The following is a 27,856-nucleotide window of genomic DNA, read 5'->3' on the forward strand; positions in this document are numbered from 1 at the left end:
CCTTGAGTTTCTAATAAACTTTTTTCATGAAAGTTGCAAAACAGTTATGGATGTGAAGAAAAAAATAATTCTGGACATAAACAGCTAATTTGTGGTTCTTAATTTGTTCTTATTACCTGTCTTCTGTGTAGCCAAACTAATTTTCTTTATTTGAGGGTTAAAGTCAGAACACCCACAACAGTCTGTTAACAATAGAATAACCAAACTGGTTATCAGCCTCTATCAGCAGTGGAGGGTTATCTTTGGTCAACAAATATTTGGAGCAAAAGCGTAACTGTAGCACAGTTGTTTGGAAGTTTAAGGAACAAATGTCAGCAAATTTCTCCCCCCTGCCCCCCCCCCCCCCAAAGAAATTCTCAGACATACCAGATATGATTAAATACATAGATTAAAGAAGTAGAAGTAGATTAAAGTATATCCCATGTAAATCCCTTAACAATGCTATCTTTCAATTAAGAGAAGTGGAATATAGAATCCTTTTTTTCCCACCTAAGTCAATGTGCAATTATGTAATGCATCTTTGTCTATAAAGTATCTGTTGTCTGGGAAAATAGTAACTATGATGCTTTGAAAAAGGTATTTATATCCTGCAGGCAGGAGGTAATTCCTTTGCTAAATGTAGAAAGGAAAAATAACAGCAGCTTTCAATGTCCTGCCATGGAAGTGTAAAAAAGCAGAAATGAGAAAAGTGCATGTATTTGTTTACATAAATACATATAAATATTTATTTTTATGTGTATATACTCATTCCGGCAGGATCATTTTTGGGGGTTGTTTGCCATCTTGAAAATCTAGTCAGAAGCTTGGAGTATTCCTTTCCCTCCACAGGGCAACATAAAGGTCTTTTTCGGTGCACATTTTAGTCATCTTAATTAGTGCGACATGTCCTCCAGTAGAGCTGCTTCCCCCCAAAGAGAAACCGTCCGGCTGGGGTTCCGTGGGGGTGCCTGTAGTTTTGTAGGTGTAAGTGAACATGGAAATCTTCCCATGTTCTTTGTCCTCTTCATTCGCAGTACCGAGCTCCTTGAGCTTTGATGGAACTTGATCTTCAGTGGATACCACTGCAGTACCTTAGTAGAAATCGTACCAGTTGTTATTCTTCACTGGTTTACAGTGGCTGCTTAGCTCCAACCAACAAAGCCTTGCAGGGGCGAGGAATCCCAGTTCTGGTGGAAGGCGTTACCAGAGTACACTTCCTTCTGGAAAAGCAACATGTTCATCTTCAGAAGCTCTTAGAAACATTATATAAAGCAAAACCAAACCAGAACCAAATGCTTTTTTAAATTTGTTTTACTGTAGCATTTGAAAAACACTGCAATGCAGCTTTTGTTTTTGTTCCATAAAATATTGGAAAGAAATGAGTTTTGTTAAAATTAAAAAAAAAACCAAGCAAAACCACCCCCCCCCCCTCCAGAGGAGTTCTGCCATCATGTAAAAAAAAAAAAAGTATAAAGGATTTAAAGGACACCTATTTTTTCTGACTAGTAAGTCTGAATAAATTTACTCCTCCTTCGCAACAAACAGTTGTGGGGAAAATGCGTTCTTTCTGAACTTCCCACCGTCACCTCCTGTTATGCTTACCTAGGGCCTTGAGCAGATTTTTTAATGAAAAATAAAGATCATGACTTGATGAGATGTCTTGAAAACCAACAGCGATGAAGGAAGCCTAACAACTTAGGCTTGACTTTCCCCAGGATATGTTTCAAGCCATGAATAAAGCTGTATCTTGGGGATGCCTGTGGCTGTGTGGTTCAGAGCCCTTTGTCAGGGAAGCCCTAGGGCAATACGCTCACTCTGTTCAAACCAGTTAAACCCTTCGGGGTTGGGATTTGACCCAGTGTCTTATATTCCAGCCTCTTCCATCCATCTTCATGCGCTTTGCACATGCAGCGCAGCGGAGTATGGAAGATTAAAATGTCTTACTAAAATTTTCCTGAGGTTAAACTAGAGAAAACCGACTGTATTTTGATTCTACTTTAAAGTTTAAAATATAAAAGCCTTTTAGATGTATCTCATCTTTAACCATGGCAGGAAAAGGCAACGGTGGTAAATCCATTGCGTTCTTTTGCGGTTAGCTACCCAACAGTCTCAACAGACTGCAGTTCCATTTTACGTTTCTGCTCTTCTGCAACCTCAAGGTGACTCTCTGATTGATTGTGTTGGCTGACATACCTAAAAATGTATTTTTCTAGATGCCTTGCTTCTTACAGTCTTGTTGGAGAGCGTGGAGCTGTTTGCTGTAGCAAACAACTGGGGCAGTCTTCTGGCATGTGCTTTCTTCCTGATTCTCCCTGTTGTTCCAAGTGCTTTTATTCCTCAGCATCTGCAAAGGAAGGATGCAGGGAGGCTCAGCACCTGGCGAGATGCTCCCCGTGGGGATACTTTTCTGGCTGAGGTTTATGGGGGAGAGTGTTTCTAGCCTTTTTCCCTTACCCCCTGTTGTAAATTATTTAGGAATTTAGTTGTGAAGGAGACCGTATTTGGTCTGGAGCGACTGCTTGCCTTTTAGTGCAAGGCTCATCAGAAACTGATTTTTCAGGCAAATATCTCCTGTTTAGAAGGAGGAACATCTAAACCAAATCTTTCTAGCCAGCTCGGAAACCTCATGTTAATATTACCAGAAAGGGTATAAAAGACTCTTCATTCTGGTTGTCAGCTGCTTTTGGAGCTGCAGCGTGCGAGCGCGTGTAAAGCCCAGCTTAGCAGGAGCTGCTGAGCGCTGCAGTTCTGTGCTGCGCGCTCGGTGTCAGGCGGGCAGCTCAGAGCCTTCCCCGCCAGCTCTGCACTCGGCTGCCCACCACAAAACCAGCAGAGACCTGCAGGGGCAACAGCGGGGTCCCTGCAGGGCACGCGTCACTCACCCGGGGGAAAATTCATCACTTGTTTCATCTGAGAAACGTTCCACGTAATGAACTGTTGTGCCTAAAAACAAACCCCAAATCACCACCTGGTACTCTGCTGCTGTGCAGTGGTCACCGCTGTTTTGCAGTGTCATATTCCATGAAATGGAGAAAAGCAAAAATTGATGGCTTGATTCTTTTGCAGTGGGTGGGGTGGAATATGAGCAGGGTGGTGGTTGGTTTTTTGTTGATACTTTCTGCTAAAAGTACTGTTTGGAATGCCTTGTGGAGAGATTCTCACTTATTTCCATCCCTAGAATATTTTGATACACTTTCCCTTTTATTTCATGTATGCCAGTGAAGTCAGCAGAATTTGTACTAATGAAAAGAAGACATGTTCTTAAAGTCCATCCTGCACAGAGGTCTTTGTATGCTGTTAAGCAGTTGTCACTCAATGGTTAAGACAGACCTGAAACCTCCCCCTGGGATAGTAGATAGATGACTAGTTAAAAAAAAATAAATAAAAAATTAACCTACTCTGTGCTGCATGGCTTTTTTCATGGGGTGTGGTACATTGTGCTTCTAACAAAAGCCGAGCATCCATCTCTACTTCAAGTGCACAAATGCTTATGGAGGATTTGTTCGTGATGTATCTATAAATACCTTTTATAAAAAGCTCATGCCAGTTTGATGTAGGGTGTGAAGAGAGATGGGACTTCTGTCTTGGCGTAAAATATGTCAGTGGCTCTGTAGCATGCTATTTTGCTAGTAGAACACGTAATCTGGGAAGCTAATGCTTGCTGTGTCTCCCAGCAACTTTTGTGCGTTTTCCAGTTCTGCTCAACTCTCCTTTTCCAGTGAAGCCTCAGCAAGTTTTGCATGAAGGGTTTTGTGAAGGGCTGTTGTTGAGACACAAGTAGCTGGCATAGCTAAGCATGACATTTATGTGGAATCGATGTATCTGAAGACTCCAAGAGCTGACAAACCCCTTTGTGGGAGCTGTTTTTTTCAAAAGTGTTGTTAATCTTCCTACACCCTGAGATTTTCCTGTATCCTAGCATAAACTGCGAATGTCTCTAACCTGCTGCATTTTCCTGTTCTGTGGATGAGATGAACCACGATGTGCTGTGCTTGTTCCCCTGGGGCTTTGGGCTATGTCGCTTTCAGGTCAGCCTATTTCCAGAGCAGCAGCAGCACAAAACTGACAGATCTGGCACTTGATTTTTTGGGGGTAATGTCTCTCAGTAGCTTAAGCCAGTAGATACCGCAAGAAGAAGCCTGTAGATCATTGCATAATACTGCTCATTTGAGAAAGAACAAATACAAAATGATTCCGCTGGGTCCGGATGGCTTTCTGTGCCTTGCAGAAGAAACGATTTAATTTACTGAAGAACTGGGGTGGTAGCCATTCAGGGAGCTACTTGCATGCTTGTTATTTAAAGAGAGTGGTTGTTTTCCTAAGGCATACTGCTGTGCTTCGTACTGATTCTCAGGAGCTTGTGTAGAAGGTTAAAATGATGGGACTGGTGAGATGACCAGCACAGTAGGTTTTTTTGCTTCCGTTTTTACAGTGTGTTGGCTAAAGAATGAAACTGTTCTAGAAGTAATTATCAAGAAATAAGGTACATTTATGTCTTGACACAGCGATACTCCCATAAAGCACCAAAGCAATTGTAGTGTGCAATATTACTTACTCTCCCATAATGTAAATCAGTGGAAAAAATACCTGTCTCGATACAGGCTTGCAAAGTCTCTGAGCTGCTCCAAACCCCAAACATTCTCCTTCTCCATCACCAGCCTTTGTGTCTGTCCAGTCCCATAACCAGGGCTGGGTCAGTATGGCATGGGGAGGCAGCTTTCCTAAGGAAGCCTTGCGGATTTGCGTGGGGATTTGGCTGATGTGGAGCTCTGAAACATGGAGCATCCACACAGGCAGGGTGTGCCGTTGTTCAGAGAGCAGTGAGTGGGCTGTATGAGCAATGCCCTCGTGTCTGCCCGAGCCCCATGGCAGGCGATGCTCTGGGGGTTCCCCCAGGCTGCACCACAGGTGTCAGGATGAGTGGCAGCTGATTCGGCTCCCAGGGCTGTTGGCACCAAACCAGTTCTCTTCAGATGCTCCTGAGACAGAGATACTTCCCTTCCAGTTAATGTTCAGCGCAAAATCCTTGGCTTGTTAAATGCTACTTGGCACATTCTTGGGAGATATAAGCATAGTCACTTCTGCAGAGATGGTGTGGTTTGTGGGGGGTGGTGGTGTTCCGTTTGTTTCTTCTCTGAATCCTCTGCTGTTTCCCTTCTGGAAAGGATATTCTTTCAAGTTTGTCTGTAAGTGCTGAACTGGGGGAAAATTATTGAACGTGGATCAATGTGTGCTTCTTGAAGTTGTACTTGTGTGCGCTTTTCTGTTTCCTAAAAATGTAGCAAGAAATAAGGTGTGTAAATAGCTTCTCTTTGTTGTTGGTGGTGCTAGAAAGATGATTTACTGAAAATACAAATCTTATTTTCTTTACCAAAGCAGTTTCCCTTTCGTGTTTTCTCAGGGCATCCAACACTTTAATCTTTTTTTAATCCCATTTTGATATCTTTCTCTAAAAGTATCTTCATCCTGTCAAAAACATGGATTCCTACTTCAAGCTTTGAAACTTAACATATAAATGATGTATTTCAACAAGATGGACTGTCCAACAGCTGGGAAACTCTCAATGTTTGTTCTCCTCTGGTAGCTCCTGCAGGGTGCCTTTGGTTTAGACCATTCAGCATCTGGACTCATGTTCCTCATTCCAGCTTGTTGCAGTCTTTGTTCCCTTCCCCTAACTAACTAACAAACGCACACTAGGTGCAGTGTTAGTCACTGGTGTTTGGATTCAGTTCTGCAAATGGCTGTTTGGTCTGGTACAGTCAGATTTATTGGTATTTGGGGAAGTCTGGGAGTACTTTTTTCCCCCTGCATCATTGGAGATGTTTTCTCCTGAAGCTGCCTGCCCTAAACAAAGGCTCAATGTGCAGCGAGGAAGCTGTCGGGGAGTAATGTGTACTTATATCTCTCCACATATTGTTTCAGCATTTCAAACTGTGCCAGAAGAATAAAAGCTGTTACAAGAGATAAAATAAAGGATGGGATGCCACTTCTAAGTCTTTCATATTAATATGCTTTTCTCTGTAGTCGGTTTTTTGAGGATTGGGGTGGGGAGGGCATGCTGCCGTAAAAACAGGAGGGGAGATTATTTAATTTAGCTCTTCTTGACAGTTTTTAACTAGACTGATGATGCCCTTGCTATTATTTTTGGTGTCCTTCCTGTTATCATTAAAATGATTCAACTTAGGATGTGTTTTCTTCCAAATTTACTTGTTCTGAAATGCCTGGTGTGTCTCCAGGCGCTGACATATGTTCCTAACTCTGTAAGCAGCGTATCACAGCGAGCTGCAGAGCTGCAACACCTGCAGGTCTCAAACCTGTGTTTTCTTAAAGGTTGGCTTTTCCCTCCGCTGAGGGCAATGGGAAATAGCTGGTGTTGTCAGTGTTAGTCAGTTTGCTTGTTTGAAGATTTCAGTGTGCGTAAACTGAGCCATGTTGTTTATCAGTAATACCGTATGCGTAGGGAAAAAAGAGTTGTGGTTGTGTTGAAAAGGGGTCAGTGGCATCAAAGGAACAAATGAACGGGGTGATCTGTTCTCTGGTTGGAAAAGGATGGCACAAAATCCAGTTTCCACTTGTTAGCTTCCATGGCTGGGGACAGGCTGGTTGCCGATGCATTTCTTGTTAAATTCTGGCTGGTTTGGCTGAATACAAAAGTGCTTTTGGAATTGGCAGGAATGTTTTCGTTAAAGATCTCTACTACACCAGGAGATGTATTTGTGGTTTGGTTTTTGTTGTTTGGGTTTCTTTTTTTTTGTTTTTGGTGGGGTTTTTTTTGTCATAACACAGGCAACAGTCCTGTGCAGAGGATGTTTTTGTGTCTTTTTTTGTTGGGTCCCTTTGAGCTTGACATGTTTTGTCTTAATGTAGCCCAACAAGACCTAACACAATTACCCACCAACTACTTTGAGACTCTTTACCTTCCTTCTTTTGTTTGCTTTGGTGTTGCTGCAGCCCTTTAAAACTCAGAGGTCATGCCAAGTTAAGACTCATTCTGAAAAATTATTTACCGGAATACTCAGATGACTTAAAAACCCTTGTAGCTGTGTGGCAACGAGCCTGGGTTCAGGGTCTGCTTGCGGTTCTCTGTACTGTTGAGAACCAGGGTGCTGCAGGGTGAGGCAGTGGGGCTTTGCTGTGGCCACAGAAAGGAAGGGACATTGGGTCCAAGTTATTTGAGACAACAGCCTGGCTGTGCAATACGGGGTAATCTGGGCTTCAGCTGACGCTGCAGGTGTAGAAGCTGAAAAGTGATTTAGAGTTGCTCGGTAATTGCTTGACACTTTTGACTTGACTGTGGTTTTGCCAAGGTTTGTTTTTGCAGCTCCACTGGAAGATACACGTTGGATAATGGTGCTTGTCTGCATGATGGCTTTGTGAGCTGAGAAAATACCTTTATTAAATTTTATTGGATTTTGGAGTGTGAAAATATTGCATGCTTAAAAAACAAAACAAAACAACATCAGAAAAAGCTTTACCTCAAAATATCCAAAATGGGATCCTTCAGAATCTTAAAGATGTGGAGTCACAGGCTTGGTACATCTGATGGATTTCTGGTTTTACTTATCTACTGGAAAGAGACAAGTTGTTTCTATATATTTATGGCCTCTCTGGTTCTTGACTTTTTATGGGATGTCCTGGAAATGCATGTGATTGTTATCGGGCTCCCATTATAATATCAATAATTGGTCCCACGACAGCTTCAGAAAATGCATATTTTCAAATTAGGAGATACAGCCTAAATGAGACCAAGAATGTTGGATTTTTTCCCTGTGAGAAATGAGTATTCAGAGATAAGAACTTAAATATTTAATAGTAGGCCTCTTAGATGTCTTTGCTAAAAGTGATTCGTTTTTTCAGTGCTTCACTCTCTGCTAAAAGAAACCTTACTTCACTACCTAGTTATAATGATGGATGGGAGATGCTCTTGGTTGGTGTAAGAGGCTCTCTTCTGGGACAGAGAGCAGTAGGATTCTTGAAAAACTGTAGTTGTTTTGAAGCTGCTGTTAAACATTTCTGTGGCACGAGGAGGATGCAATACTGAAAAACACATTTCCTTACATCTCAAATGGCCCAAAGGCTTGCAGTAACTTTTGCTGTAGTCCTGAACAAAATCCTGATTTTACTTGGATACTGTTGCTATGACACAGTATTTTCTATTTTCTATTTGATTGTCCTTGTGGCAGCCTCTGAGGTAAAGGCAACCTCTTGTTTTGAGGGGTGAAAGCTGATTTTTAAAGCCACATTGGGAATCTACGGGGAAGTTGAGTCTCTGATACACAGGTATCATTCTGACTGCTAAATTATTCTCTCACTTAGCAAAGGATGTGCAGGAGACTGTTATCTGAATTGGGGTAACTGGGTTAGCGAATATTTTTAGCAAAGCTGTTAGCAGAAGCTGGATTTTTCTGCAGTTGTAATCTCTTTTCTTGACTCTATAGTTCTCCTGAATTGCTTGAATCTCTGTATTTAGGCCAACAGTGAGATGTGGGTAACGCCGCAGCTTCTCACAGAGCTTTGAGATTTTATGTCGTTTACTAAGTAATGATGTGTTCTAAAAATCTGCTAAGGAAAGTCATCTGGCTTTTTTTTAAACACACTGCTCTGTAGTACAAATAGCTGAGCAGCTGTACTTGCAGGCTCTAGCGCCTAGCGAGGGATGCACAGAATGAAGTTGGAGAATGTATGTATCTGTATGTGTCTATATGTATATTGGACTAGCTCAGAAGACACAGTGATGCTCTATGAAGAGGTGCTTGCGCTAGTTCAGCTGGAGCAGGCACAGCAAATGTATACGTCTGGCTTTGTTCACTGGGTACCTGACAGAATTTGCTGATGGCTTGATCAATGCTGTGTGCCCTTTTAAAACACAATGACTTCTTTGACCCTGGGAAGCCATGCTACTCCTAGGTTTTACTGCTGATGCTCTTAGTAGCTGTTTCAGTTACGCTGCAGACTTAATTGTCTGCACCCATACAGCTCAGTCTTCTCCAGCTGCAGCAGTGAACAGCCCAACACTGATTTTTGTCACCATATTAATCATACAAAATGCCACTGCTGAAAACTGACCTGTTAGTCTGATGCTGCTACCCCCACATCATATCCATCCTCTCCTTCTCTCCCCTTTTGTATTACATTTTAGTTTTTTTTCCTCTTCCCTTTTATATTACCTGGCTTGGTTCCCTCTTCCCTTTTATATTGCGCTTTGTTTCCTCCTCTTAGAACCTATCTGTATGCTTCTTTATTTTCTTACCACTTTCTGGGTCAGCCATAAATACCCAGTGGAAAACTCTGCTGTCATTTGATGAACACATTGGCTTGATTATTTTTTGCTTTATGGTATCTTTTACAATTTAACTTCAAAGCAGAGTAGTTCAGTGATACAAACAAATCTTAAAGCAAAGTTAATCTTGCTCTATAGAGGCACATGTTTCTTTATATTTGAGAAGAATGTTTACTTATATTGGTAATAGAGGATTTATTCTGTCCATTGCTTGCTTTATGTGCAGCCCAGATTTTCAGAGTATTATAGAAGAACCTTAGCCATAAACTTCAAACAAAACTGTTGCCAGCATAAACAATTTATTTTAATCATACCATATGTGATCACTGAGCTGTGAAGCACTGTGTAAGAGGTCCCTTTTTCTATGTGGGAGGCGAGTAGGACTTTGCTGCTAAGAGCTGAAGGAAAATGGAAGCACCTGAGGTGGTTTCGTACCTGGTGTGTTGTGTGAGCCAGTGCCAGAGCTGGGAAAAAGAATGAGGGATGGAAACCTCTGGTAGTCAGTGCTTGGCTCAGAAAACACCTGATTCACCCGCAGAACTACTCCCCTTAGGGGGAAAAAAATGCTGGGATGAGTCACTGCTATCTTTGTCGTCTAATCAAGATGTTTGAGATGGCTGTGAGTACTGCCGGAATCTGTGCAGGGAGAAGCTCTGCCTTCAGCAACCCTCCGGGCTGTTCACCCCGGTGGCAGGACGGGCTCCTGGTGGCTTTTGGAAGGCTGCTGTGTGCAGAGCTAGCGGAGAGCCTCCTGGACGTGGTCGCTTTCTTGAAGCCAGCTGAGCCTATGGCCTGTTTTTTAAAATTCACTTTTGCTAGAATGGATCAATATTATATCACTTAATATGGGACTTCTGTTTTTCTTAAAATTAAGTGGATTATCTCCTTGTTACCTTTTATGATACATACGTATACTATTTCAGCAAAGGCGGAGCTGGAGTCTGTACTGAGCTGAGCACATTGCTCTTCTGACTCAATGCAACTCAACCTGTTCACCTTAGAATGTGCATTTGGCCTGTTTTGGGTTCAGACTTTGTACTGGAACTGAACAAGCCTGGATTTGACTTGCAAGTGACCTTGGGCTCATCGGCTCCTTGGTCCCCTGTTTATACAATGGAAATACTCCTATACAATGGGAAAAAAAGTTTGGTGCTTTAAATTTCAGAGTTTTCTACTTCTTGGTACTGTGGTAGCTGCCAGTACGCACTTCAGTTTCATTTTGAGAAAAGCATTTGGGATTCTTTCTTTAAAATGCAAGAAACCTGAAACAGCTGTAGTCTTGCTGGTGGACGTGGGAATTATGAGCAATTATTCTGTCCTGGAGAGAGGGACCTTCTGTCTTTAGGATTTGGAGCCTGTTCATGTGGGTCTGTCCTGCTTTTCCAAAGAGCTATTGGTAAATGTATTTCTACAGCACCAGTGGCTGAACTCTGTGAAGACGGCTGTAGGTGTGCAGGGGCGAGCGCTGGAGCCTCACACTGCTCCTCCAGCTCGCGAACAGCAGCACAACCTCCTGCTGAGGGCCATGCAGGGGCAACAACAGCAGCACAGTCCTGCTGGTCCAGCTCTGATCCCACACTGGGGGGGGGTCTCGCCATCGTCTAAGCGGAGCATTGCTAATAAAGATGCCTCGTTGCCCTGGATGCAGACAGTAGGCAGGTTCAGCTGCCCTAGGTAGGCTGCTGCAAAGGGAAGGCAGGCAGCTCCTCTTTGCTGCTGCTGCGCGGCTGGTGTGTCTGGGAAAAGTTACCCCAGCTTTTGAGGGACTGTGTGGGGGAGAAGGGCCAGGTGGAGAGGAGACTGTTCATTCACCACTTATCTCCAAGGCTGAGCTGGTTTGGGTAACAAGAACCGCTTGGCTTTTATTTTTGCTTTTATCATTATTAAAAACTGCCATGTGGAATGGCATGGGTTTTGGAGACGTTGGCATCTAGGAACTGTAAATTGGATAAACATCAAGGATGGGGAAGACAACACCTCTGTGCCTTTGGGACTAAGGGCTCTGGGGGTAGTTTTTGGAAATAGTGCTGAGTAATGAGGGTGGTGGGAGGTTAACGTCTGTCAGCAGAATGGCTGGTGACTTAACAGGGAGAGCAACTGCTTGTCTTAAGCTGATGTAAATAAAAGGTCTTAATGATTGATTGCACCCTCCTTATCCTCCTTATTTTCTGCTAGTTGATAGTCCTGTGTCTTGCAGGTTTTGTTTGTTTCTGCTAGAGAGAAATAGGAGTATGAATCAGGATTTACATATGAGACAGGTGCCGTGTTTGTATGACTACCATTTTGTAGGTCATGGTCCTTCCTTCATCTTCCTTGCCACGGTGGGTCAAGGAACAGCGCAAGGGCTTTCCCTCCTGTGCGTAAGCATTTAACATGATCGCTTTTTGTGCCTCCAGAACACTGTAAGGGAACAAAGTGTAGCAGGCCAGATTGTACTTGCGTTGAAGATTCGGGAAATGCAGAAGGAATATATCAGCATTACTAAATCTGATAATAGAATTACTGTCAGATAATTCCAGCCAGCATTGCCTGTTTCTGGATAGTTTAGCAAAGTGGGACTGGTCTGCTGATCTTATTGCTGTGCTATAAGGAGAGGTGCTGTAGATGTAAGCTGTGATACATTTCTAGCTGCGGGGGGGGGGGGGGGGGGGGGGGGGGGGGCAGGAAGGGGTTATGAGCCAGAAAGTTGATTTTTTTCACTTAAAACCTCAAAAATTACCAAAGAAGGTCCAAGCAGTGCTTTTCAAAAAGAAATTCTGCAGCTTTTTGCTCTTGTGAAGTTCACAGGAGGGTATTTTGTGGTGTGTGTGTTTTAACCAGCTCAATAAAACCACTTCTATTCATATTATTTGTATAACACTCTGAGCTGTATTCTGTGTAGTAACACAATCACAACCCCTTTGCCAGCTGTCCAGGCAAGCACAACTTGTCACCACAAATTCCTCGGTATGGGACAAGATGTTCTTGCTACCAAAGGCAAAGCCGATTGGAACCAGTTCCACTTGAAGTCTGAATGAGACTTAAACAATTTCTTGATGGTTGACTTAATTTATCATTGATGGATTAATTTATCAGAAATGCAAAAACCAGATTATGAGATACTCTGTTTTCTTCCTGATAACTGGAACAAAAATGGAGGAGGCAGTAATTCTAGTTTGTAAGGGATTGCAATGTTTTTGTAAGGATGATTGTTTTTTTATTTCTACTTGTCTAGTTACCTAATGTGATTTTTATGAACTAGAGATGCAAATAAGAATGCCTGTACTGGAATAGCATTGCTGAGTATTACCAAAATAAGCATTGCAGTATCATGATCCTGCTCCCACAAATGGATGGGTTTTACAAATAGCATTGGGGTCTGTGTTTAACAGTTTCCTATTTAAGCTTTCCACGCCCCCACTACATCAGAGACAGAATCTTTTTTTTTTTTTTTTAATATTACTAAAAACTATCATTTTTGTATGATTACCTTTCCCCAAATGCTTTAGCTTGAGGAAGACTGGATGATTGGTGCTAAAATTGTGAGATTTGGATGTACCAAGTAAAAGTAGTTCTGCTTTCTTTTTTTTTTTTTTTCCCCTCCAAATAATGAGATGAGATACAAGTGCTCCAAGCCAAGAAGCAGAAGCTGTAAGGTTGTGGATGGAAGTGAGCAGGTTCGGCTTGATCCAGAGGGTGTGGGACAGGAACGGTTGCTCTTGCAGGCTGGAGCTCAAGGGCTTGTGCTTGGCCAGTGCCCGGTGGCTTGGTTCCTCCCAAAGGAGAGCTCCTTCCTCTCTCCTCCACCTCTGCCCCTCTTAAATTGGGTGAAATGGCATGGGGAGAGGAAACTGGGCAAATTCAGAGAAGAATCAAGGTAAAAAAAAATCAATGGAAGTGTTATCAGAGAGAAAGGAGGTCAGCGATTTTATAGCTGGAATCAAACGCCAATGAAACGCAGCAGTTCCTGTGCATTCCTTCCTGGAAGATGTAACCTTGCTCCGTGTTCTTATTAAATAAGATTTAGTGGGGCCTGGCAGCAGTGGCTGTGCCCCCGGTGCCGCCACGCCAGAACAGCGAGAAATGGCGGATGCGCAGGAGCTCACCAAAATGGCCGCACTCGTGCATGAGGCCTGTGTGCTGTGAGCGCTGTTTGCTGCCCATGTTTGAAGAGGTTTGTTGCCAGGAGCAACTTGTCTGCATTACTCTGTGACAGGGTGATTCCTCTGCCTGCTTCAACATCTGAGCGCCCGTGAAGGCTCTTCCATGCTCACGCTGTGGCTGTGGTTGTGGTAGCTGAGGTGCAGAGCCCAGTATTTCCAGTATACAACGCAAGTCTAGGCTGCTGGCCGTCAGGCTATGAAATGGAAGGTAACGCCGGGGCAGCTGAGCATCAAATATTTCAATAGATAAAACCAGCTACAGCACTGCACTGTTTGCTGCCCTTTCAGTTCTTGTTTTGAGTATGGTTTTTCAATGGAAAAAGTAGAGGGAAGTACAGAAGTAGCGCTGCTGTCATTCCTCTTAATTCTCTGATGTGTTTTCAGTGCATGTGGTTTTAATTACATTGCATGAGAGGAGGCTGGTGCAGACTAGTGATAACATTTCTATTATATTGTGGGCATTTAAAATCCTGCTGCAACATCAGGTCAGTTAACATTGGAGCTCCCAGTGCTGCTGGAATTCAGTATCTGTAGTAGAATGAAGCTGGGTTAATTATCGTTGATAATATATGGCAGTGGGTTGGCTTCAGGGGCGGTGGGTTGGCTGATGTAGATAAGGTACAGCTGGAGCTGGTTCTGGTAAGAGGGTGGGCAGCCGGTGAAGAGAGAGCAGCTGAGGAAGAGATAGGAGGAAGAAGCAGCAGAGAGAAGAGAGATAGTGAGCACGTGTGCATGCTCTGGATGAGGAAAGACTAGGAGAAGGCAGCAGAGGGACTGGCGTGAAGAGTATGCTGGTATGTGATGGTAAAAGACCTTGTTGCAGCCAGCTAGTTTGGAGACTGCTGCGACAAGTGTCTTTGTTAGTAAATGAGGAAGCGAGTCTTAAGTTGTTACTGGTCTCCCAGTGGATCAGGAAGATGCTTGACCAGCAAGGTGGTGAGGGGTGAGGGATGTTTCCTGATCTCTGGGAGTACAGTTGCTCCCATTAGATTATGGACGCTGGGTTCTTCCTCACTTGCCTGCCTTGGATGCTGTTAGTCTGAGCCTTTGAACACTTTGAGATCTTTCCGTTGGTGGGGGCAGAGGGAAATAATCTAAACATACCGATGTTGCTCTTGGTTCTGTGGTTTGCTACCGGTGACAGTGGGAGGAGAGCAAACTTGAGCCTGTTTGGTGAGCTGTGTCCCCACTGTGGCGTGCTGCTGCGCACATAGCGCTTGGCCTGGCACGGGTCTACATGAAGGGAGGCAGCCCGGGGAGCAGAAACGTGCCCGGCTGTGCTCACTGGCTGCTGGGGTCTGGGCTCCATGCTGTTGCAATTGCCCGGGCAGTTTCAAGACCCTCCAGGAGCTCCTCCCTCAGGATTCAGTCGCACAATAAGTGTGTGGCTCTGGATTAATCCCTGGGAGGCCAAGGGAGTACATAGCCCAGCTGCAAATGGGGCCGTTTATGCTTGTGAAATGCTTTCTCTGCAGAACAAATACTGTACAATGCAGGCAGTGGGGTGCAAGTGTCTCACTTGTTTCTTTTTGCCAATATATATCCAGCCTGACAGGACACTCCGTGATCAATGGTGTAGCTTGTTCTCTGATCCCCTTCAATCCTTGGTTTCATGGAGCATGCTGAAAAGAAAGCTGTTCTATGGACCAGTGATGCCCTCTCGTTTCATTTTGACCTCTCCTGACCTGAGATGGATTTGAATCTACAACTGACAGTGCTCAGTATCCCATTACTAATCTCCTGAGCCACCCAGTTGCCCCATAAATCTGTAAGTGATATGTTTTACAAAGTGGAGATTAACACAACACTGCCACAGCAGAAATAAGATGTAGTTACGTCTTGAAGCGGGGTTTGTTCATGCTGCACTTCTCTTCTGTAGGTGGAGCTGAACGTCAGCATCTTATCTGGGACTTGTGTTTCACCAAAACTGCTTTGTTCATGTTTTGAAATATCCACCTGGCTTTTTTGCTTTTTGTTGGAATATTATAAACACTGATGATAGACAGACCCTGCTCTACACACAACTTATTGCTACAGCCCCCTGCCCGTGATGTGGCCTTGTCTGACTCCCCTTCCATTGCTGCTGTAGGAAGCTACCTGAGGACAGGTTTTACGCTGCTGTTTCCTGGCTATGAAACTTCTATTTTTGTTAAAAGAAAATCATAGTGTTCTTAAATTAAAAACCCAAGTACTTTAAACCCGATTTTGAAGTATTGCATTTTTAAAAAATAGGCGATTAATACATTGTTTTCTTTTTGTTCTCAACTGCTACTAAAATCCCAAGACCTTTAGTTAGAGGAGACTCAGGCTTCTATAATTATGGTACTTTTCTTCCTATTTTCTCCTGCAAAGAATATTTTCTTGTATTTTCTTTCTAAACTGTTAGTTTGCACAGTTTTATATGCAAAAGAAATTATCAGATTCTCTAATCCTATTGATATAAGGGGGTAGGGTATGTTGGCTGAAATGCTGGAGCCTGCAGAGGATGTTTATCTGAAATGCGAGTGGCAACATTTTGAAGTTAATTTAATTAAGCTTCCCGTGCTTTGCTGAAGTAGAATGAGTAGATTGTGACAGCAGCTTCAAATAGGCCTGAAAAGGTCTATTAAGTTAGTTAGGACACGTTAAATTAAATTAGTAGTTATCTGTTACACATAACACAGTGGTGCAAGCTGACCGAAAGCCAGAGGGATGGTGCTGGGAATGGTGTTGCCCTGTTTCCCCTAGGACCGATAGAGCAGCCTGTGTCGGATTCCTTGCTCTGATGGTTTTATAGCTGTGGGAAAGCGGAGAGGTCTGCTGAACTTACGATCACATATCCACTTAAAACTTGGTTTTGTGAGAAAAGATGGAAGAAACAATTTTGTGGAAGAAAAGTACAAAAAAGTTTTATCTTAATTTCTTAACGTGGGGTGAAAGACCCAGGAGAGGGGGAGCGATGCACATCTTGAGCTAGTGCTGTACAAAGCACCAAATGAAATTCTTTTTCCCCATGATCTTTAATGCAGCTTCGTCTCTCCGGAGATTAAATTTAACCGCAGGAGGGTAACGCCGCTCTCCAAATACCCGGTTTTGTGCTGTTGCATAAGCAGTTAAGTAATTGAGGCCCAAATCTGCACGCTGCTGTGCGGCATGCAGGGCGCTGGTGGGCTGGAAGGACGGTGCTAATCCTGGTGGCATTCGCCTGTGCTGTGCAAGGCGTACCAAAGGATGCATGGGCTGAGCGCCTCCAGTAACGCGGCACCCACACGCAGGGCCTGGTGCTGCCGGGTGTCCCGTCACTGCTGGGGCAGTGCCCCTGCTGAGGCTGCCTGCACCCGGCTGCCCACGCAGCGATGAGGATGGTGAGGAGCTGGAGGAAGCTGTCTCCTGGGGTCTTTACATCTCCCTGTCCTATTCCTGAGCTGAACAGCATTGGGGAGTCCTGGAAGAGGAGGAGGAGGCGTTCCTTGCCCTCAAGTAAGAAGAGGTCCCGTTTTCTGTGGTGCTGGTGGATGCTTGCAGCAGGGCTGCAGCCTCCAGCAGCGATGGAGCTCCTGAGCTCCAGGTGCACCAGGGTGCTGCTCCTCCAGCTCTTCACCCTAGCCTTCTTCCTAGATTCGAGGAGTCTGTCAGCCTGCAGTGTATCATCTGCTGGCCAGGCTTGGGGCTGGGAGACAGCTTGCACTGCTTTTTATTTTTGTGACTGGCATTATATGGGTAACATTCCATCTGACAGGCTGAGAAGTGCTAGCGAGGGGTTAGAGCTTTTGCGGGGTCCGTGATGGCTGGAGGCATTGGGTTCATCTTCTCCTCTGGACAGTGGGGACTCACTTGCACAAGCAATATACAGTAATGGAGGGCTGTGACTCTGAGTACTGCTGTGTCAGAAGCGTTAAAAAATGTTGCTAAATAGTATTATTTAACAGTTGGCATTGTATTGGGAGATCCATATACTTAAAATTCATATAAAGTTGCTTAAAGAGTGCATTTCCCAGGTCATGCATCTAGGTGGAAGAAAAGCTTTAAAACAATATTGTTTATTGTATAAAATTTGGCTTCCTAAATTGCAGATGTATAGCAAAATAAAATAATGCTTTCTGAAAACAGGATTTGTTGCAAGGAGTTAAAGGTTCTTTCTGCTGGGAGTGAAATCTAAAAGTGGATCACTGGCCACAAGCCAAATTCCATCAGTGCCACAGAAATATTCATAAGGCAGATCAATAATTAAGCCTGCTATGCAAAAGTAATGTTGTGTTTGACTCAAATGGCTCTGCAGTGCCTGTTCATACAGAAGTGTTTGTTTTAATTTATTTTCCAACTGAGTTTTAGGATTATTACCAAGATTTAAGAATTTATTTTTAACAACTTGGTTTGACTATGTAGCATATTCAGGTTATTCTGAATAAATTTCCTTTTTTTTTTAGCCCAAGTGTTCTGAATTCTCATCCGCTAGGTGAATTGCTGCTGCCCCAATGTTTTTAAAGGGCAAGCTAACACAGAAAATGGATAGATGGCAGTAGCATGTCCTTAATTGGTACAGCTGAATAAAGGGAAAGCATAATTAAATTTAAAATGTTTGCTAACATGCATTAATTTTTCTCCTTCTGTCTTTAGTCATGTTTTCAATTCTCACTAGGAATAGATGACTTCAGGAGAATGGGTTAGATTCTGTTTATTTCTTGCGCTTAATCAGCAAAGTAGTAACAACCTTGTAGTTGCAGAATCTCTAACTTGTGGGGAAAAGAAGACCTTCTATCTAGCAAGTTCTGTCTTACTCCAGGGGGTATTTGCAGGGCCAGCTAATTATCCCACTTGTGAATGTAGCAAGCTTGATGCAGCATTCAGTAAACGTGGCCTCTACATTTTCAAAGGGAGTAAAGACTTTAATTCCTACTCCTATAGGCTGGAGGGAAGAAATGTGTTTTATGTTACCTTCTAAGGGAGAAGCTCAGTGCTGCGGGAAGAATGTGCTTTGACTGAAAAATTGAATTGCCGCTGGTAATAGTTTGCTTTCTGCTCTTTGAAAAATTCTGTCTTCCAGGTCTATGATTATATATCTTTTATTTATAAAACTTCTCCTACAAGAGCACTTGTGGTAGTGAAAACTAGCTGGGAAATAATTTCCCATTAATTAAGCTCCTGCATATGACATGATTCTTTTACCTGTATACTTAATCATTGTATGTACTGGCAGTGGCATCTTGCACAGTATGTTAACATTCTTTCCAACTGCATCAACAAAACTCTTTGACTTGAATAGAGAGCCAGGATAACGACAGTTTCAGCAGAGTCACGGTTTGTCAAACGATCCATCTGATAAACTGAGCCATGTGATTTGGCACTGTTTTGTTTCTGCAGGGACCAAAAGTTTTCCCGAGCTGTTGGCTGATGATGGCGTGACTGATGCACCCCTTTTACAGGGATAAAGGGGATGCCTTTGTTTGACCAGGCTGTGGAGAAAAGAGCATTCCTGCCTTCTGAGTGGACAAAGTACTAAGGTGAATGAGAGGGACCCTGTGTACATGGTCGGTCTGCCTGTTTCTTGGCTGTTAGGAAGAGCCAAATCCAGCAGCCTGGCAGAGGTGAGGCTGAGCCCCTTTCCAGACCTCCTTGCACAGAGATGCAGCTGGCATCACAGGCACATGGGCCTTGGAACCTGCGGTCCCACTTCAGTTGCTGGTGCTTAGACCCCCATACACATGCACGCACACAGAATGAACTCCCTCACCCAGGAATAGAGTTAGAAAGGAATTCAGACAGAAGATACGACTGTACTGAACAGGTGTGGGGCACGGCTGGGCAAGCACAGTGACCAGCAGCCTGCTTACATGGCTAGTGTTTTTGTCCCTTCATCCCATGTTTGTTCCTCCTCAAATCACCTGCATCCCTCCCTTTCGTTGCCTTTGTCCTCCCCTAGTCATCCCCTAACTCTTGTGCAATCCTGAAATGTTCTTTCCCTGCATCCCATTATGTGTGCTGTACCCCTAAGCAGTCTGAAAGGTGATCCTTGGAGCCGACTCGACAGCTTTCACACCTGGACCTGGGGCAGATGCTCTCCAGGGACGTTGGCTCCTTGGCAGGAGTCCTGTCAGGGTACCTCGTCCTGGAGCCTGACATTCAGGGCCCCTGCCTGCCTCTGTGCTTCTGTACTGCTTGGGATGTGTGGAGATGAGCCTTGGATTGACTGATGGATGGTTTTCTGTCTTTTAAAAATGAATGCGTGACCTCTTCTTGAGTCTTGTTCAAAACTAGGTCCTCTTTCAGGATGTAGTAGCATCGTGTTTTGCAGGCAAGTATGAATGAGTTTCACCCCATCAGTAGAGCTTGGATGTTTGGGGTGAGAACTGCACCAGGCTTATTCACAACTGCCAGTCATCGTGTAACTTGCTCACAGCTGTTGTGTGCTCAAGCAGAACAAACTTGCATCTGTCCTGGGAGAAATCTGGATGGTATCTCTAATTCTAGGGGATGGTTTCAGGTTATACTCCCTCATCAGGCTCAAATGTCTCCTTACAGCCCCCAAAAAGCAAAGAAACCCAGCAGTCTGTATGCTCTCTTCCTTTCAATTGTAACAATTATATCTAAGCTACATGCTGGCTGTTGGAAATTCTGTTATAAGCCATCACCTTGCCTGTGGTTTTTTTAGAAGGTGCTTTGGGGATGGACCTTGGACTGTGGATTCTGCCTCTGAGCTCAGATACCTGAAAGTCAGGCGTCCTCTTGCTTGGTATCATAACCTGCAGATACACCGGTGGAGTTGATGCTGAACATCTGTCTGAAGATCTCAGGGAATTAATCAGGAAATTGCATTAAGGCTCCTAACTCTTCTCATGCAGCTCTAGGCACTGAGCACTTCTCATTTCCCGTCTTATGTGGAATTTAGGAGAGTTGAGGTTTATATTTTATTTTTTTTAAACAGGAAATATATTTTGTTACCTTTAATTGAGACTGCATTAGCTTCTAATGATAGTACTGCTCTGTGATGTTGCTTGTAAAATGATGGGTTTGGTGGCATATGCATTTATGGGTAAGTTCCTTTTTGTGCTTGTGAAATCCTCTTTTTTTTTTTTTTTTTTTTTTTTTTTAATGCCAGGCTTGTAAAGTCAATAGGAATCTTTAAACATTAAGCTGGTGAAATAATAATTGGCAATACATATGAATAGCATATTTCATGCTGCCGAAGGGCCAGAATAGAATCTATCTTACTGTCAATACAACTTCAACAGGAATTGTGTGGGTGGATCGGGGCACTTATCCTAGCCATTAGGCAGCAGTGGCATAAGTTAATGGAACAGATTGTCAGGGGGACTGTAGGAAGTAATCGCATAGGAAGGAAGATGTGATTTATGTATGAGAGATAATACACTGCATATAATGAGAAAGTTTGACAAATAACGTGTGGAGGAGGTACACAGATAAAACGGAATCAACTCTGAAAATAACACTTTATCTCTCTTTGCTTAGTACTTTCTTGAATAAGCTCTAATAAGGCTGAAATCTTCCTGATGTTGGCATTTAATTCAAGCTGGTTACATTTGAAAAAAAACCAAAAACCAGTTATGTTATTTTTGAAGATGACAGTAGGGGGAAAAGGTACTGCTTGGGAACATGCTAAAAATAAGGTAATGTTCATGATTGCCTACCTTCCCTCTCTGTTTTGGAGCAAAATGTTTGGATCTGCCAGCATGTTGCCTTTGTAGGATGGATATGGCTTTTGTTACCTTTGAGGGATGTCTGACAAAAATTAAGAGCTTGTAACAGTACCACCCTCCAAAACAAATAGAAAACAAACAAAAAAATGCAACCCAAACCCATAGTTTTCTGCTGAGGAAAGTCTTCTATCTTAACAGTGTCTTGGTAGTGGAATTGCCACAGCTTTCCCTCAGGCTGGGCATCTTCTCCCAGTCTAAGGTGGCGTGGTCTCCTCCACCCTGTAAGTGAGGGTGAGATTCTGCGGGAGCGTGCAGAGCGGGTCGGTGGGCTGGGGAGCAGGAGCCTGGTGGGAGAGGTGGGGAAAGTCACAGCCTGCCACCAGTGGTGGGAAAAAAAAAAAAAAAATTATAACGGGGAGCTGGGAGGGGGCACAGCGGTGAGGAGGGCTCCAAGGAGAGCTGGTGGGACAGAAGGGTCAGAAAGCTGAACAAGGGGAGTGGGGTGACACATTTCTCTAACACCAGACCCAAGCAGGAGCTTTGGAACGGAGGAAGAGGGAGGATGGTGAGGAGCCTAAGGAGCTGGGAGTGAAGCTGGCAGTGTAGGTGGGGAAGAGAGGTCTGGGCAGGATTGAGAGGATTTAGGGCAGAGGAGGAGAGGTGGTAGAGCAGAAGAAGTATAAAGTCTGAAACTGAAGAGAGGCAGAGAGTCTGTGCCCCTCATCATGCTCCCTTTTTGTTGGAAACTCCAGCGTGAGCCTTGAGTTGTCTTTGTGTGAGATCAATGTGGAGGTGAAGCGGAAAAAAACCTCCCCCAAAAGCCCTAAGTGCTGCCTGGAAAGTGGAGTGCTCTTGTTTTCTGCAGTTGGTGACAGATGCTTTGTGATCCTTTGCATTCATTTATTTTTCTTTTGATGCTAGTGATGAGTGATCCAGTCTTTTAGCTGCCCAGAACAAAAATCCGGAGGAAGAAATTTGACCTGTGTAGCACGTTTGTGAATTGCTGCTTTACATTTGTAGCTTTTCAGTTTGGCAGATAAATAACAGTTGCAGCTGGTGTCTCAGCCGTGTGCAGGACAGTTATGATGGGATTGGGTTTTGGGGCGCTCAGATGTTATAGTTGTTGAGAGCTCAGTAGAAGAGCCAGCTTGATTGCACCAGAGCAACGTTTGTCTGGAGTGTCGTGTTTGCATGGGAGGATGATGTACTGGCACTGCTCTCTGCTGCTGTCTCGCATTGCTTAGCTAATAAGCCTCAGCTCAGGCATGAAGGAAATAAATGGGATAAGTGGATGGCTGAGGATGTGTGTGTCCGTGTGTTTTTTGGCCTCTTGCATTAGGGCTTACAGTCTAGTGCTTGGAATAAGCAAAACAGGGGTAAGTAGGGGAAAAAGTCCATTTGAGAAATTGTTCCAGAATAGTTACAGCAGGGCTGGACAGCCCTTCTCATCCTAGGAGCGGTGAGCTTTGCCTAGCTGAGGGCCTCACCATGTGCACTTTGTATAAAGCTGTGGAGAGACGGTTTGGGGTAGGTGCTGGCTGGGCACTCCCAGCAGTCCCACTGCTCCCCCAGGGGCTGCCTTGGTGACGTCAGTTTGAATTGCCCCTTTGGGCTGGTGTCTTACCAAGTGGGGTGCTTGGGTGGCCCAGTGTTCACTCAATGCCAGCACAAGTCCATGAATTATTTACTAAACAATTTATAAATTGCTGCCTCATCCCTGAGATCCAAAATTCTGGGTTGAAACATGAAGAACGCACGTTGCTGGCAAACACCTCTCTGTCTTGTTTTCCCCCGTGGCTGTTAAGTACCTGAGTTTAAGGAGCAGGCAAGTGTAAGCTTATGATCTGCCTGAAGTAAAATCAAAGTGTGACAAAAATGGCTAATTGAGCGCAGCATTTGAACAGCTGGCTGCAAGTGGCAGGAGTGGCACGTCGACTCAACAGAACAAGACTCCTACATTGGGTAGCCAGCCACCTTGCAATTATCTTTGAAGCCCTTATTATGCTGTTCTTGGAGCAGGTGTCACATCTTTGAAGGGAAATATTACAGGCTTTGATGGAAGATGAGAAAGATGTTACACGTCCGCTTAGTGTAACTTTAAATAAAAGAATCGTATTTTAAATGCAAATGCCTTGCTTGTTTTTGAGTTGTAAGGAGCTGAACTGTTGTCTTAAGAATTGATTTGCCTTTTAAGTGTCATGCAAACCTATTTTTAGGATTGCTAATATGCTGTTTCTCTTGTAACCAATTATACTTGCTACGAAGAGGAATCAAAATTTTCTAAAAGTGTATGTGCGGGTTGTGCTACCCTGTGAGTAAGTGTCAGTCATGGTGTCACCTGGGAACTAGGGCAGCGCAGTGTCTGGTGAGACGGTGGTGATTCACAACCTGGAATGGCCCCAGTTCTGTTCATAATGTCATTTTGGAGCTCTTGCCACATGGCATCTTGTTAGTTGTTGGTGCTAAACATAAACATCATGACAATTTCTGTATAAAATACAAGCTTAGGGCAACAAAACAGTCTGACTGGGCTGCCTGGTTGGGGTCTTACCTACGGTTTCACCAACTTGCATGTTAGCACAGAAATGAAACCAGGTTATTTCTGCTGAAGGGACACATAGTGTGCTGGAACCAGGCTTGGGCAACCTCAGAGAGGCTATGTCTCCTTCTCTGGAGATATTCAAACCCTCCTGGATGCGGCTCTGCACGCTGCTCTAGGAGAGCCTGCTTTATCTGGGGGCTGCACTAGGTGATCTCCAGAGGTGCCTCCCCACCCCGGCCATTCTGGGATGCTGGGACCATGCTGGACCACCCTGCCCTCAGCAGAAGGCAGCTCTCAGGACCTTGCAGACTCCTGAGTCTCTTGAGTCTGATTGCTGTTTCTCACGCCGCAGCTTTCGCTAGTTTGTAGTAATGAACAGCAAATCTTTCGCAAATATTTAGGTGGCTATCCCCCCTTAACTCCCAGGAGAGAGAGAAAATCAACTTTCAGTTGCTGATATTTCAGCTTATTGTTTCCTGCAACTGTAGCTGCTGACCCAAATGTGAACACACAGAAAACATATGCCGCGGTTTATTTGCCAGCTATAGAGAAGATGGTTTTGAAGCACGCAAGATGACACATCTGTTTACTCAACAAAATATTGTCGTCTCCATTGCACTGAATGGCTTCCTTTGTAGTAAATGCTGCGTTTCAGGATGCCTGTTAAATTGGGTCTGTGAACTGTTTTAAATGTTCTTTATCTTACAGAGTTTCTCTTTTGTTTGCAGCAAGGGAAGCCTTATGTCTTTGATAGAGTGTTACCTCCTAATACAACCCAGGAACAAGTTTATAACGCCTGTGCCAAGCAGATTGTTAAAGGTAGGTGTTGTCTTTGTTTATTCCTGCCTGGGGGGAGGAAAAAAGGTGTTTCCCTGTCCCCTCAAGACTGGATAATAAATGTTTAGTTGTCTGTATGGGAGTTTAATAATTAGTAATTCCAGTTGTTACCTTTTTTAAGGACTTGTCTGTGAAAACAAAAGAAAAAATCAAAAAAACCCAAACAACAAAACCTAAACACAAAACCCAAGTCAAACAAAGAAAAAGAAGCTGAAGGAATTGGAGTAGCTGTTCCTTACTTCCTCCTTGCATGTGTTACACAAATATTTGCTTTTTGTGTTATATGATAAGCAACAAAAAGCATGTTGTTCATGCAGCGTGAGCCTGTTCAGTATGGGATGAACACGGAATAGCTCTGTCTTTGACTGGAGGAATTGATGGGCCATTACAGGGGAATGTAGAAGGTGCTGCTTTGGTAGCTGCTTTGCATGCAGACAGCTTGCACTTAATGAAATGACAACACAAGTTTCTATTGGCTAGCACCCCATTTGTTTAAAACAAAACCTTCATAAACTGTTGAAATTTCAAGATTTTTAACTTGAGAATCAAACTTTTTGGGTGCAATTTAATTGCCTGCCTTACTTCCCCCACCTCCCAAATCGCCATCAGACCTCCCGCTTGGTTCTGATGCTGGGTAGTCAGTGGCCCTAGAACTGCTACAGCATCCCAGAGGTTACGATGAAGTCATTCCCTGACCTTGTGTAGTGTCCCTGTGCCCTTCAAGACTTGGTCCTCAGTGTGTGTTTTTAAATCAAGGTATGTGGATGGTAGGAGTGGTGTCAGAGTTGTGCTTGTATAGCATCACAAGGCTGCATGTGAAACGCTGTAGAATTTACGTGGCATGAGAGATCTGGGGTTGCTCAGAGGTGCAGGAGCTACTGAAGCAGTGTTGAAGGACTCACCAGAGTTTCAGGCGTGGAACTGGATCTGCTGAGAGCTGGTGCGTCCACTGGTGGGGAGAGGTCCCTGGAGTGAGCAGCCCTGCTGCAAACCCTGGGCTCTGTTCTGGAGGAGATAGGCTGGCTCACTCGGACAGCCTCCGACAGACCAACGTGTGTGTTGTTTAGGTGATTGGGAGTGAGGACCAGAAGGTAAATTATTTGATGCTGAAGAGAGGAAACGAGTCATTAGACTTCAGTTGCTGCTTCTCAGTGGGGAGCCTAATTAGGGCAATTCTGACTTCAGAAGAGTGAGCCTTTAATAAAAACTGGTGGGATTGGAGTTGCAGAGCTTAGAAATCATTAGTTGGGGTTGATGACACACCACTCAACCCCTGGAAGTTTGGGAAACTGTTTCAATACTACAGTGTGTGCTAGCAGAAACACAGCGCTGTCTGTAGGCTTGCAGAGGGTGTTTATATCCCCTGTGGAAGTTGGTTTCCTCTGAAAATGGTGAGAGAAATAAAATCCCGTTTGAGAGCAACTTGGAAGACCTAAACCAGTGACTAAGCAGTCATTAACCAAATAGCAAAGCAAATACTTTCCAAAGTCCTATTTGAAAATAGAGTTCAAATGTGCTTTTTCATGTGTGTTAACTAAGGCAAGTTTGATGGGGGAGGAGGGTGTAGAAGAAAGGAAAAGAGAAATGGGGGGAAAAAAAAGGGAGGGAAAGTGAGAAGGAGAGTGATGGGGAGAGAAAGGGAGAGGGGGGAGAGAAGGAGGGAGTGTGCAGCATTACTGGAGTGATGTTCTTGAGCTCTGGACTTCTATTTCCTTAGGTTTATTTTCCAGTGTAAAGCATAATAAAGTGAAGAATGTGAAACGGACTGGGCTGAAAACTAGACTGGAACAATGTAATTAACTACATGGAAGTATAAGCTGAGTGCATTACGACTTGGAGCACTATTTAAATTTTTTGGGACTTTTTTTAGATAGCTCTTCAAGGTTACCAGTTGTTACCAGATTTCATTATACTGCCATGAAATGGCTGATGGTTTCATTGTTGTTAATGTTATTACAGAAAATGCCAGCTGGCCTAACAGTCTCTAAAACAATGGTTATAATAAGTATGTTGATAGTGAGAACGATCTAAATGATGGTGAGTTTTTTCCGTTAAAGCAATGGCATTAGGTTGAAGTAAACAACTCGGTGACTAAGTCCAAGTATTTCACATTCCAGACATGAGAAACAAGGAGTGTTCTAGAGGAGGAGAAGCTATCTGTGTGTTACAGGGGTTTGCATCGGGGTGGGTGTGGGATGCTGTTTGAAGGTGCTCCCAAAGGCAGAAGCACCAGTAATGGAAGCATGTGGGGAATCATCGTTGGCGCACATGACCACAGGTTGGGAACTTGCATTTGCATTTTTGTAACCAAACTGAGAAATATCAGTAAACCTGACAGGGAACAATAGTGTGTAATTGCCACCACTTTTGCTGTTTCCCATCGCTCTCACTTGCCAGAAAACAGCTTTATCTTCTCAGTCTACACAGATGGATGGGCTGTATCTGGGTTTTGCATCTTTCCTACTGTTACATTGAGGGGAGGGAGAATATATAACAGCCCAGGCTGTTGCTGAGCACTGGAGCTGTGAGCACCTTAGTGCACATGTGAACATCTGCACGTTTTTGTGTCCTGTGCGGAGGAGAAAATTTACTTTTACGATTTTTGGGTGGTGGATTTGCTCTCACTGGGTAGCTTATTGACTTTCTATTCTGGTTACAAATACAGGCCTCAAATGCTGAGTTGCAGAACTAGAAACTTTAGAGATGGAAAAGATAAGTATAGAGTAGAAATTTGGTCATGGAAATGTACTTGTCCTATTCATACTCATCAGGAGAAAGGCCATCTGGCAGCAGTTGACTGGCTGAGTTGTGTAGCTGGCTTTTGTGGGGAGGGTAAATCAAACTTGGAAACATATTAGAGTTGGACCAGGAGTTAGGAAAAGCACCTGGGCGGTTTTTGTTTACTACAAGTTATGTAAAAATCCCAACTGATCTTTCTTCAGTCACTTTCTTGATCTGTTTTTTCCCCCTCCTTATCTCGATCCCTCAAGTTTTGTGCAGGCTGTTTCTGTCTGGGACTGTCTCCAGTCAGTTGACAGATGATATGTGAACTATCATAAGGGTGAAGCCTTCCAACAAAAGTAACCTCTTCTGCTGCCGAGACCACTGACTTTGAATTGCAGGTGATGCAAAGGACTTTTTTTTTTTTTTTTTTTTTACAGAATAAGGTATCTTTTGCTATTTGGGAAGCTACATTACTTATCTATGCTTCCTCGGGCATATCTTTGTGTAAATTGGTGCAAATTCTGAGCAGTTTTCTTACGTAACAGCTGATTAATCAGGTCATTTTCCCCCTAGGCTGTGTACTGGTATAGAGCTGACATTGTACCTTGCATTTACCTGAAGATAATAAACCTTTTTTTCTCTTAATTCAAACTGTTGGTTTTTTTCCAGTTAACAGAGTTTAGTAAAAAGAGGAAATAATAGTAATAAACTCTTAGAT

The 27,856-nt window shown here is 43.8% G+C and overlaps 1 protein-coding gene across 1 annotated transcript in view; it reads left to right on the top strand.

Moving 5' to 3' along the window:
* KIF5C (kinesin family member 5C) overlaps nt 1–27,856 on the top strand; it is an 85,395-nt gene that overhangs the window by 1,775 nt on the left and 55,764 nt on the right. Inside the window, exon 2 of the mRNA XM_055718993.1 lies at nt 24,306–24,396. Coding sequence (XP_055574968.1) covers nt 24,306–24,396 — 91 coding nt within the window. The remainder of the gene's footprint in view (nt 1–24,305; nt 24,397–27,856) is intronic.

Source organism: Falco cherrug, chromosome 8, assembly GCF_023634085.1.
Source record: "Falco cherrug isolate bFalChe1 chromosome 8, bFalChe1.pri, whole genome shotgun sequence".
In the NCBI taxonomy this organism is placed as follows: Eukaryota; Metazoa; Chordata; class Aves; order Falconiformes; family Falconidae; genus Falco; species Falco cherrug.